Source organism: Leucopleurus acutus (assembly GCF_964270905.1).
Source record: "Leucopleurus acutus genome assembly, chromosome: 3".
Taxonomy (NCBI): domain Eukaryota; kingdom Metazoa; phylum Chordata; class Mammalia; order Artiodactyla; family Delphinidae; genus Leucopleurus; species Leucopleurus acutus.
The window spans coordinates 52,419,638-52,432,054 of NC_139145.1; the positions used below are offsets into that span (position 1 = coordinate 52,419,638).

Below are 12,417 nucleotides of genomic sequence, written 5' to 3' on the forward strand. Positions count from 1 at the left end.
TATTCTAGAACTTGGGAAAGAGTACTTAAAGATCTACAGAAATAGTTATATTTCTAATAAAAGTGAATCTGCCTTCCCCATGGGGAGTTTTCATTTATGCCTTGTCCTGAATTAAAGACTTCTCAGGATACAGGTGTAAAAGGCACTGGTAAAAATCCAAATGGTAAAATAAATCATCATTGTATGATCTAAGATTATATTCTAATTACTGACTATTGAATTTTTAAATAAGTAATTATGTATTTGCCAGCCAATGTCAAAAATTATATCCAAAAAAAAAAATTATATCCATAACAAAGAATAATCCAGCTAACAATATTACATCCTTATTGTATTGTGTTATAGGGTAATTGCCAAGGTACATCCACTGGAATTATCACAATATTATAGACGTTTGATAAGTCCTATCCAAATCTTGAGTCACTCACATTTTTTAGTTCGAGAATTAAGTTTTAGTTAAAATTAAGCCATAAAATAATTATATTAAAGATAAAATACTTCACTAGGTAATTAATCTACTACTCAATAAATGTATGGTTTTGAGAATTTTAGATTAGTCCATCTTGATATACTCTAGTTATTCCCAGAACAAGTCAGTCAATCTTATTGTAAAAGACTGCAATGTATATTTTTGTAGGTATAAATTTTATAGCCAAAAAAATATTTTTTTCTGATATACTAATGATTTTGTAGTATATTGTTTGAGTGTATAGTCATACCTGAAATTTTTTGGAAAAGAAATAAAACAATGTTACCATTCCTAGTGACCAGCCCACATTAAAAATGATTAAATATGTTATTAGACATCATGTAGTCAGAACTGAGTAAATTTTAATATGAGCTCTGCTTGAAAATAACAATCTTTAAAAACTTCTGTCTGTTTCTTATTGTTTTTAGTGTATTTTTATACAGTAAGTTTCACCTATACATCTGACTGTATCTTTGGTCTAGGATACCTTTGGAGACAAGTGCCTAAGAGTTTTAGGATTAGAAGAGAAGGTAATCTGACTTGGTTTCCCAAAATATGTTTTCACTTTGGTCATGACTTAGACTGATTCGTAATTATTAGTTATATACTATATACAGTTCTACCTACAATTAAAAATCAAAAATTCCAGATACCATTAATTCAACACATGTTTATTGTTAATCTGTTGAATCACAGAAATTGGTGCCAGGCATGGAAGGAACTCAAACAACAACGTTTATAGAGAACAGTTGCGGCTTAGTATGCCATATCTCATTTGTTTTTTCAACACCACAGCTTTTTATTCCCATTTTGTTGAGGAGGGGAACAGAAGTAGAAAGTTTATGCAATTCCCCCAAATTCACTAAGCCAGTGGTGGACCCCCAATTGTCGGTCCAGTTTTCTTGACTTCAAGTCCCATGTGTTTCTCAAATGTAACACACTCCACGTGAATACTCTGATATTTCTTAATCAGAGATGGAAATTGGGGCTATATGATTAATCTAATTATCTCTCTACATTTTTCTTCATGTTTCCAATATAAATCACTGTAAAAACTTGAAACATGGAAGGGATCCTGTTTCCTATCCATTCTTCTTAATTTTGAAAGATCTGGAGGAATAATGTTATTTATTAACGGAAAAAATGAAATCAGACAAAAGCCCTGGGATACGAAGACATTGCCAAAATGCCAAAACATTGTCATGTTTTCTGAATCTGTACATAGCTATAAAATTGTCAATGAAAGAATTATTCACCATGTTTCCATTTTCTCTCCCATATCTCTTAGTATCTGTCATTCATACTCTTGCCTGTCAGCTATTTATGTTGGAGCCAGGATGTTCGCTAGTCTTGTGGAGCCAGCAAATTTCTGTCTGCAATGAAAAAAGCTTCTCTTTTTAGACTGTCATTTTTCTTTTGACTACCTTTCTTTGTGCTTTACTTCATTTAGGCTCAAGGGAAAACTGAAATAAAGTCATCTTTTTAAATGTTAAGTGTACATTACATGTCTGGGGTCCTTGAGCCACTCAAGTTATGATAACAGCAATATTTCCACTAAGAGAAAATTAGTTGGTTTTTGACCCTGTCTCTAACAGAATTTGTATCGGTTGATTCAGAAACCCAGTCTTCTGAAGACACACACCTTCTGTTAGAGTTTGAGTTGAACATGTTCTGCCCTAATGCATGAAGTATGATCACCTTTGTTTTAACAGGAGATACCCTAAAGTTACTTTTGCAAGTCTTGGCTCTCTAGGAGTAAGGGGCTTCTGTATATTATCCCTGACGAGTGGTTATTTTTTAAAACAAGTAATTAAACTAGGACAGTAGTTTATTTGGTAAGAAAAAGAGTTATAAAAATTGTAAAGGATCATGTTCCAACAGATAGAAGACCCTAGGAGAATATGAGTTATTAATGTAGATTAATGGTTCTTTTTTCATTTGGAGAAAGAAAGAACAGGTAAGGGATACATAGGGCACTTCAACTCTATTTTGTTTTATTGCTTAAAATATGTCATTAAAATATGATGAAATGTTAACATTTATAAATTCTAGAGCATGCATACATGGGCATTTTTAAACTACCCTTTGCTTTTCTGTAGTTTTGAACTTTTCATTGAAAAGGAAGGAAGGGAGGGAGGGAGGGAGGGAGAGATAAGCAAATAATTCATTATTGTTATATTTTTCTCTGAATGGCAAAAGGTAAGAGAGGATTATTTTTATTCTGAATAATCAGAGGAAGATTGGTATAACAATAATGTAAAACCAATGAGATTAACTTGTAAATGAGCAAAAAAACAGGAAGAGTAACTGGAAAAACAACAAAATAAGTACATTTTAAAAAATCTTGGAAACGTATTATGAACATTGTGGCTTGTAAAGAGGTTGGACAGGTTATAAGTTTTGTTTGTTTTTTCGGTTTTATCCTTTAACTCGATTTATTTCTGGCCCTTACTTAGAGATTTTCATTTAGGAGATTAAGTTGCACCTGTGAACTGGCATTGAGGAAATTAGAGCATTAGAGCATTCCGCGTGAGTATCTATTTTATCATCTTAGCAGCTACTTCAACGTTTGTCTTCTTCACACTTAAGGCAAAAGAAATTTCCATGACTGGGAATGGCTTTCAAACATTTAGAACAGTAATATCAAAGAGAGATGCTTTGTGTATAAAATGGGGAAGGGAACCCCCAACAACTCCACACTAGGAAGGTGATTATGTCTTGTCTTATTAACTAATCCTTTGGTGGAAAGGATTTGCCTCCAGGACATTTTATAAGCCCTCATTTCACACTCTCATCGTAATGATCATTTTCTCACTCAGCTGTCCAACTGCTGAGATGCTTTGCATGAGACGACAACTTGACCCTGATGAGGAGGTTAATTTTCCTTTATTTTTATTTTTCATTTTAGATAATAGGTCTTCATAATAGAGAGCTAACAGCTTTGCTCAATAATTCATCAGCAATTTTCAACATGATCAATAAATGTATTTTGATCTAAAATAACATCCTGGACATACATTTAAAAAACCACAAACTTTATAATTATTAAAAGTTAACTCACACTTATAGAAATTTTGAGATTTTGGAAAATATAGAAGTGCTTGAAAGAAGAAACTAAAGGTAACTCATAACCTTACAACTCATCTTTCTGTTAATATTTTTATATGTATTCTTATAGTTCCCCCCTACATGTATATATTCATGAAATAGCAGGGATTTTTTTTTCTGTGTACACAGTTGGGATTATTAAAATTTTTTATAAGATGGTTTTATCACTGTGCATATATTTGAAAAACAACCTGTTTTTAGATTTCTAATGAACACTTTGTTCACCAAATATTGAGCTGAAACGGAGTAGTGGCCTGTCAGGAAAATTCTTAGAGTGTGATGGAAGTATATTAAAAATAGTCATTTTTAAACATACAAAACACATACAAAACATTATTACAGTGTCAATTCGCTCCATAAACCCCTGCAAAGTTAAAGTTGCAGGACATGGTTAAGCTCGTTATTACAAACTCTGTGTGATATTAATGATATATCTAAATATACTCTGAGGAAATGGGGAACTAATGTTTATTGAGCATCTACTGTGTGTCAGGTAGAGTGCTGAATAGTTTGAAAAGATTGTCTGATTCCTATATGGCACTTATAGTGTGAAGAATGAGGTGTCTAGTGTCTGTACCCATGAAGTGGGAAAGAGATAATGTAGGTTCAAATTCTTACAGTTCAAGGAAGGAAAAGACAGAGGGTGGGTTCTGATCAGAGATATTTAAATTCACTGTTGAGTCAAAGTAAACTGCATAAATCCTCTATTTCCTCCTTGTTTTGAGTATGGAGCCACAGCCTTAGTGAGTATTAAAACTTTATCTTCTGTTGGGTAGATTTTTGCCTTATAAGACTGCAGTGCAGTTTATTTCGCATAAAAGGTATCCTAACCTCTGCTGTATTGGGATTGCTCCACGCATGTCATTGCTTACCGTCTAGAAGTCTCTCTGCCTTCTTCTGATCTATAGGTAATAGAAGACACCTCTGGAATACATTGCCCTAAAGTTATAATCGGATATGCAATGGGCTCACTTCACAAGTCATCTCGATGCAAAGTGGCAAGTCATTTACTGCAGTTACAGGAAATGCAAATTTGATCTGGTGTGTGACAAGTTGAAAGCTCTATTTTGTTGCCCGTGTTGTAGAAATAGTTGGCTGTTTGCATATGGTTTTGGATAAATTTTTCACTAGGAAGTGACTTAAGGTGGCCATAGACATAATGGTGCTCTTATGTTTGTGACTGCCTTAAGTAATGTCTCCTCTACCTTACCAGGCAGAGAAGTAACAAAATCACTCTGTGTTCATGGGGCTAAGGCCTTCGTTGGGTGGACATTGGTAGGATATTTCTTTATGTGAATGTTTGTCTTAATTAAAGTTAACTTCTGCCCAACAACAGCTGGGGGTACTTAGAATAATTTCCTTTGTTAACATCTTACTTTTAGTCTTTAACTGTCTCTTTGGATTCTTACAAGAAAACTCTGTTGTGGAGTGGTTTTTAAGAGCACAGGCTCTGAATTAGCTGGTAGAGGATATGAATTCTAGCTTGAAGTACTAGGCATGATACTTTGGGCAAGGGACTTAACTTGTCTAGGCCTCGTTTTCCCCACCAGTAAAATGAGAATAACAATCATCCCCAATTTATGGGGTTGTTAGGAAGGTTAAGGCAATGCATATGGAATGCTCAGCACAATGTCTTTTACTCAAGGAATAAAGTCCTTAATAATCCTGTCAAGTGGGTGAGGTAAATATGAAGGAGAAAGACATCTAGAAGTTAAGTAAGATGCTTGGCCTAAGGCCACATAGTTGCAGAACTGGAGTCAGATCAACCGTTCCCATTTCAGTCTTCATTTCAAGACGGCTTGGCTTTCTTAATTAAACACATATGTGCATATGCAGCTGTTGACTCTTAAATATGATGTTTCATCAACAAATGTAATTATGGAGCATACACATTGCAACAGACTAGTCATGAGGCAATGCAGCTCTAAAAATGGGGCTTATCTGCCCCCACACGTGGGAGCACAGACAAGCCTGCATCTACATTCAGAATGCGCTTGTCTCAAAGGAAACCTTGGACGTTTGGCCCATACTTTGCTTCCAGTTATGATTCTGTCATAACTTGGGCATTTACTCAGAGCTTCAGCTTCTTCTCTAGTAAAATAATGGCACCTCCCTTGTAGCATTATTAAGATTAATCAAGACGCAGTGGAAATCCTTAGAACTGAAGCTGGCACAAAATGAATTCCTAATAAACGTTAGCTAATATCTTTACCATTGCCCTTGCTGATGGTGAAGGTGCCAGTGGCGTTTACAGAGAGTCAGATGGGGAAGACTTCAAGTCTTTCCTGACCAGCCAATTAAAATGTTGGCTATCTTATTTTCTACATAGCTCTTGTGGCTATCCGACCTAATCTTTCTTACTTACTGTCAGTTCCCTGCCACTAGAATTATGTTCCACAGAGGAGGGAACCCAGGACAATGCTGGACACATAGCAAGTGTCCCACTAACAGTCTGTAGGTGAATTAATGAAAGGAGGAAAGATGAGAGCAATAGGAAAGAGGAGGGGGGAAGTAACCTATGGGAGCAAAGAGGGAGGGAATGGCCTGTTTCCCTGATTTCGCACATGAATTTCGGAGTCTATCCATCATCAACCAGCATTTGTTAAAAAGGAGCAGCTGCCCTGAAGAAGTCAGCTTAAGAAATCACGAGTAATTTTGATAGAACACAGACAGTTTTTAAGTGTCTTTCTCCTCACTCGGGATAAGTAGAACTTGTGTCAACATACTTGGCTTTGATCTGAGTTCATGTCAACTTCCATCCCTCAAACCTCCAAGGCTTTTACAGGCCTTTCAACGAGATCCCATTTTCCAATATCCAATTCCCCCCCATATTGGAGTTCAGAGTTTCAGTTCATCAACTTCAGTGCAGATGCCTTTAAACATCCTTTCTGTGTGCATGAGAAGCCTGCCAGATGCTTATGGGCATTAAATGAACTAATACATATATGCGAAACAATTACATTAATGAGTGGCACACAGCAACCACATCATAAATGTTCCCTATTGTTGTTCTTATTATTGTCATCATGATCCATTCATTCAAAAAGGATTTACAGAGTACCTTAGGTGCCTATAGATGCTCTAGACTCAAGATATTCAAAGGTAGACTAAACAGATGGGGTATATGCCTTTGTGGAGCTTACGATGTAGTGGAGAATTCAGAAGATGAAGTTGGGCAGACTAGTGAATGACTGAGCTACCCAGATGGGTGGTTGTAGTCTACACTCTTGCTGGGGACAGGCCTCCATCTGCCTTGTTTCACACTGTTGCTCCAGTACCTTCTGAAGAGCATAGTAGGCACACAGTCCACGTTGGAAGACTAAATAACCGCATGAGTGAATTTCTGAGACGGGGCCCAGTTGAAGGTGAGCGTTACAGGTTCAGGGTTTAGGCTGTGTGGGCACCTACGATGTGGACTCTGTGTTTATGTGGCAAAGTCTGGCTTAGAGTGCATGTGGGTGGACGTGGAGAAGAGGATGAGGTTGTGAGAGTGTGCACCAGCACGAGTAAAACCTATGTGTGTGTCAGCTAACAGGAACAGCAAAGTCTTTGGTTGTCCATTTTTGAGGTAAATCTGGACCCTTGTGTGAGGTCAAGGGTACAGTTCTGGCCTCAGTAAGTGAGGTATCAGCCAGGGGACTGTGCTATGAAGACAGGGTATGAAGAGTATTTTGCAAGGCAAGTCTGATCTGTTGTGTAATTGTGTGTGATGCAAATTAAGGGTGGATAAAAAGCAAAATCTAGGGTGGTAGATATGAAGTAAGAATGGGTTGAAATGTGTGAGTCAGTTACAGGTTTTTGTGATTGTCAGTGAAGTAAGCTGGTCTGTCTGTAGGGCTCTGTAAACCAATAATTCAGGAGTTCATTATGTGAGGGTGCAGGTTTGTGAGGCAGATTCTAGAACTGGGAGCAATTGTGAGACACTTCTAAGATTAGGATGAGACAGGTCTGGGATTGTGAGTCTGGTAAATCTGAGTTTGTGCGTGTGTGTTGCTCTAAATCAGGAAGGACTTGGCTTTTAAATCAACCCACCTGAGTCAACCGGGTTTCTTTACCTTAGTAGGGCAGAGAGACTTGTGTTTGGAAGGCCAACTCCGGAGTGTGTGTAAAGCAGGGTTTGTGCGCACGTGTGAGTGAGGCGAGTTCTTGAGGGTGAATCTGAGCGTTGCTGGGCGAGCGGGAAGCGTGCGTGTGTGTGCGCGCGCGCGCCAAATTGGATTTCTCCTTTGGATGGGCGGCGGGGAAGCGTGATCGCGGGAGGCCACACGTTAGGGTCTGGGCGCGCAGGAGGTGCGGCCGCCAGGGCGGGCGAGGCGGGCGAGTAGAACACGCCGCCGCTCCGGCCCCCGCGCCGCGCTCGCTGGCTCGGGGCTCGCAGGGGACTGGCAGGAACCGGAGCAGCACTGCCGCCTCTGGCGCGAAGGCTCAGGCGCCTCCTCCCTCCCCAATCACTGTGGCTCGGCGCACGCTGCCGGCGGCTGCCCTTTCCGCCTCTCGGGAAGAGGACCCGTGGGCCACTGTCGCGATCCAACCATGGCCTCGGGCCGCAGAGGCTGGGACAGCTCCCACGAAGACGATCTGCCCGTGTACCTGGCCAGGCCGGGCACCACCGACCAGGTCCCGCGGCAGAAGTACGGCGGCATGTTCTGCAACGTGGAGGGCGCCTTCGAGAGCAAGACGCTGGATTTCGATGCCCTGAGCGTGGGGCAGCGGGGCGCGAAGACTCCCCGGAGCAGCCAGGGCAGCGCCCGAGGCTCGGGGAGCCGGTCCAGCGCCGAGGGGGACACACCGCGCCGGGGCCAAGGCCGAGAGGAGAGCCGGGAGCCCGCGCCCGCGTCGCCCGCTCCCGCTGGGGTGGAGATCCGGAGCGCCACGGGCAAGGAGGTTTTGCAGAACCTCGGCCCCAAGGACAAGGTAGGTGGGCCCGGATCTCCTCTCCGCCTGCCCTCGTTCCCTTCCCAGCCCGGGGCGCCATGGCCCAGGCGCAACTTTCTCCTGCTCACTTTGCAAGGGGATGGAGGACTAGGGGGAGGAAAAGGGCATCCTCCTCTGAGTGCAGCGAGCCCTCCCGGCCCGGATCTGGATTATTCGCGCGTGTCTTCAACTGTAGCATCTCAGTGCGCGCGGGACGGGGTGCGTGGGTCCCCTCGCCTCCCTGCCGCATCCCCGGGCCATCGGTTCTGTGTGGGTGTGTCAGCCGGGCCAGCCCAGCAGGGCTGAGTGATTTCCAGCCCTTCTCTAGGTCTGAGTACCCATTAGCACAATTGTCTTGGTCTCCACTCTGACTCTAGATAAAATCTCAACCCAGGTCACCAGGGCAGAGGGCAGACTGGTCCTGGGAAAATGGGGTCATCTCCATAGTACCCGGATGAAAGTACAGGGTGGGCGGTCTCCCCTCTCACTCTTCCGACATCAGCTCTGTCCCTGAAACTTTTGAGTGTGGAGCCACTAGACTAAACACCCAAAACCCCATGCCTCTCTTCTGTCCTAGATCGACATTTCACATCTCTGTTTGTAAAGAGTATATTTGTGTAGGTAGCTTGGCACAACTGGGGATCCAGCTGTCTTTGGAAGAGTATTAATTGTATTTTTTAAAAAATAGGCGAGAGGATTAAGGGTACACATTAAACTAGCGCGAGCTGCAAGTTCCCTGCTGCTTTTCCTTGTGCCAAAGCCAATTTCTTGTGTGTGTTTTTTAGAAACTCATGTCACACTGAGCTGACTTAAGATATGGCACTGAAAGCCAGCTTGCCCTGATTTATTTGTTTATTTCATAGAAAATCAGGACCATAGTCCAGAAAATTCAGGGCCTGGGCAGAGTTGGAGTATTCAGAGTTCAAACAGACGCTTTTGAGTTGGGGAACAATAGTAATCAGATACCTCACCCTTGTCTAGATAATGGCTGCAAAATCCAGCTGCATATATTATACTGCACTAATACTGTTATGAATAATAACCTGAAATGGAAATGTTTGCCTGAGAACTATTACAGTTAATGCTAACCCAAGTTTTAGATGTTTTTCCATTAAAATGCAGCGAGCCAGTGAAAGGACAGGACTTCTCTGCACTGTGTGATTTTTGGAAGTTTAAAAATAATAAAGCTTTAAGTATTAATAGTGGGAAAGAAAGTACCGAAATTAGTACTGTTTTAAGGTGCCTTTGGGGAACAATGTCATTGTGCCTTGGAATCACTTACTTAGTTTGTGATTTTCACATCATCCTTAGTATACGGGATTTCTCTAGGCCTTGCTCAAATACCCTTCTAGGAAAATCTTCTGATATTTTGGAAAGGGTTTGGCTGATTTCTAAACTGAAGAATGGCCCCAGGGAAAGGTTGTTGCCTCTCTTCAGGTCTGACTTTGATCAGTATTGAAATGTTCCCTTCTTGACTCTAAGGGGTGGGAGAGGTGATGGAAAAGGTCGGTAACAATTGCCCTGAGTCAGTGCTATTCCCTTTGCTGGAACACCCCTGATGTAAGCCAGATAATATGCCTGGTTTGCAAGATTTAAGAATGGTAACTAGAGAAAGGGAAAATGTTCCTCTTTTAAACCCAACAAGTCTTTCGTTTTCCTTCCTTTTGCAAACCCTGTACTTTTGCCTCGTAATTGAAAAATAATAATACAACCAGGATTTCTAGTGCTACATGGTTATTTCTAAGTTTGGGTTTGCTGTCAGCTTCATCCAGACCATGTTATTATCTCTAATTTGGTTGAATCACACTGTTAGAAGAGACAGCAGAGGTTATCTACTTCTGAACTTGATTATCTCCTTGAGGATAGGGATCGGGTGTTTGGATTTATCTTTGTGGCTGAAATGCCTGGCACGTTGGAGGTGCTGGATAAAACTTTGATAAAACCCCCTTAATGAACCCATCTCTTTTGCTACATAGGTACAAAATCATCATCTGGCCTCTGTTTAAATACTGCCATTTTCAGGGAGCTCACTTCTTCATGAAGCCATTTTGGATGACTTTATGTTAAAAAAATTAAATAAGCCCAAGTCTACCACCTGCAGTTTCTACAAACTATTCTTAGTTCTGACCACTGGAAATATAAGAATAACTATGTTTCCTTATTCTGAGATATCTTAATCATTTTAGGCATGTAGGCTTGTGTATCTGTCAGAAAAGGTGGGGTAATGCCACAGTAACAAACAGTCCCCAAATCTCAGTGGCTTAATCAAACAATAACTGTTTTTTGCTCCTGCTCCTTGTCTGTGATGGATCTGCAGGACCGCTCTGTTCCTTATTGCTCCTCAGAGACCTAGATTGATGGAGGTCCCATGTCCTCACATCCATGGTGGGAAAAGCATGTGGTAAATTGCTCACAGACTCTTGAACTCCCACACTGAAGTCACGAGCATGACTTACGCTCATATTTCATGGGCCAGAGCAAATCATCAGTCCATGTCCAACTTCTGAAGAACTGAGAAAGTACAATCTTACTGGGATCCTGTAAGATAGAGGTTAGAAATATTTGGGAAATAGCTTTAAGATCTCTCCCAGATCTGGGGTGCATTAGTGGGATGAAAACTGGCTCAACCCTTACAAATTATGTGACCATAAATGTGTAACTTATTCTCTGTGCCTTAGTTTTTCTCTTTTGCAAAATGCAGATAACAGTGACTACTTTGCGTGTGGTGCTCAATACATGTTTGTTACTGTTACTCATTGATTTTTACTGCCTTTTATATGTTTTAGAGCAATTATCACATTCTTGCTAAAATTCTCTTTTTTAGCCTTATTATTCCTAGCTTCTTCAGCTCTGCATGGTATGAGCCTTTTATCACTTGGAGTTCCTTTTCAGGTTATACTATATTTTGTAAATATTCTTTTGAAAATATAGTGCCCAGAACTGAACACAGTGTTCTAGATGGGATGTGGCCATGGCAAAATGCATTAGGCTAGTTACTTTCCGTGATTTATACACAGCATATGTTTCTGTAGTAAAGATTACACATAGTAATTCATTAATCCATGTCCTCCTGTTGTCTTCATAATAAACTCCATGTCATTCAGCCTTCAGAAACTTTTCCACATAAGCCAGGATATCTACATACTATGTTGGTACAGTTGGACTTAAAACAAAAGCAAAAGGAAAAAAATATTTTAACGGCAGGATTTTATTTTTTCCCTCTGTAATATTCATCACCATTTTGCTTATTTTTCTATTATAATGATAATTTTGAAGCTTAATTCTATAGTACAATATCCCTTATTCCAGTTTTGGACTATCTGCAGATTTGATAATAAATATCTCTTTTTGAGCACTTTCTATGTGCCTGACATCTCTCTCTCTATCTCCTCATCTATATCTTTTCCGGACATGTTACTGTAATGCAAGGCAAGGATGGACCTTCCCACTACATACACCTTAGAAACCTTCTCCATCTCTCTGCCAGTCCATTATTCAGAATTCTTGGAGCTCAGTTGCTCAGTCTTTGAGAACAGTTGCTGCAAAATCCTTATTCTTCCAAGTTGATATTGAAGCTATAGAAAGAGGTTTTTAAAATATCATGATAAAATTAAAATATGCTTTGTCTCTAGCATAACTAGTTATTAATTCCCACCTGAAGGAAATGAGTTTAGTTAATAAAAGAATAAATTATGAAAGGGTTAAATAACAAAAGTGTTTGGCAGAATAAAAATGTAAAAAATGTCACTGAGTTATACTCCAAATGCCATGTTCCAGGTTTGAGGTATCACCGGCTGTTTCTATTGTGGTTCTGGATCTATTTGTAAACACCTTATTAAATTATGTATTTACATTTTTCTCATGATAGGCATTCATATTGCCAAACTCTTCCACACAACTTTTTGTTTATGATTTTTGACAGTCAG

At 40.2% G+C, this 12,417-nt stretch overlaps 1 protein-coding gene across 1 annotated transcript in view; it reads left to right on the top strand.

Moving 5' to 3' along the window:
* Positions 1–8,110: 8,110 nt before the first annotated feature.
* Positions 8,111–12,417, top strand: part of DPYSL3 (dihydropyrimidinase like 3) — a gene marked incomplete at both ends in the record, with an annotated part of 110,930 nt that continues 106,623 nt past the window's right edge. The window contains one exon of the mRNA XM_082835341.1: positions 8,111–8,491. Within this exon, the coding sequence (XP_082691467.1) occupies positions 8,111–8,491 (381 nt within the window). The remainder of the gene's footprint in view (positions 8,492–12,417) is intronic.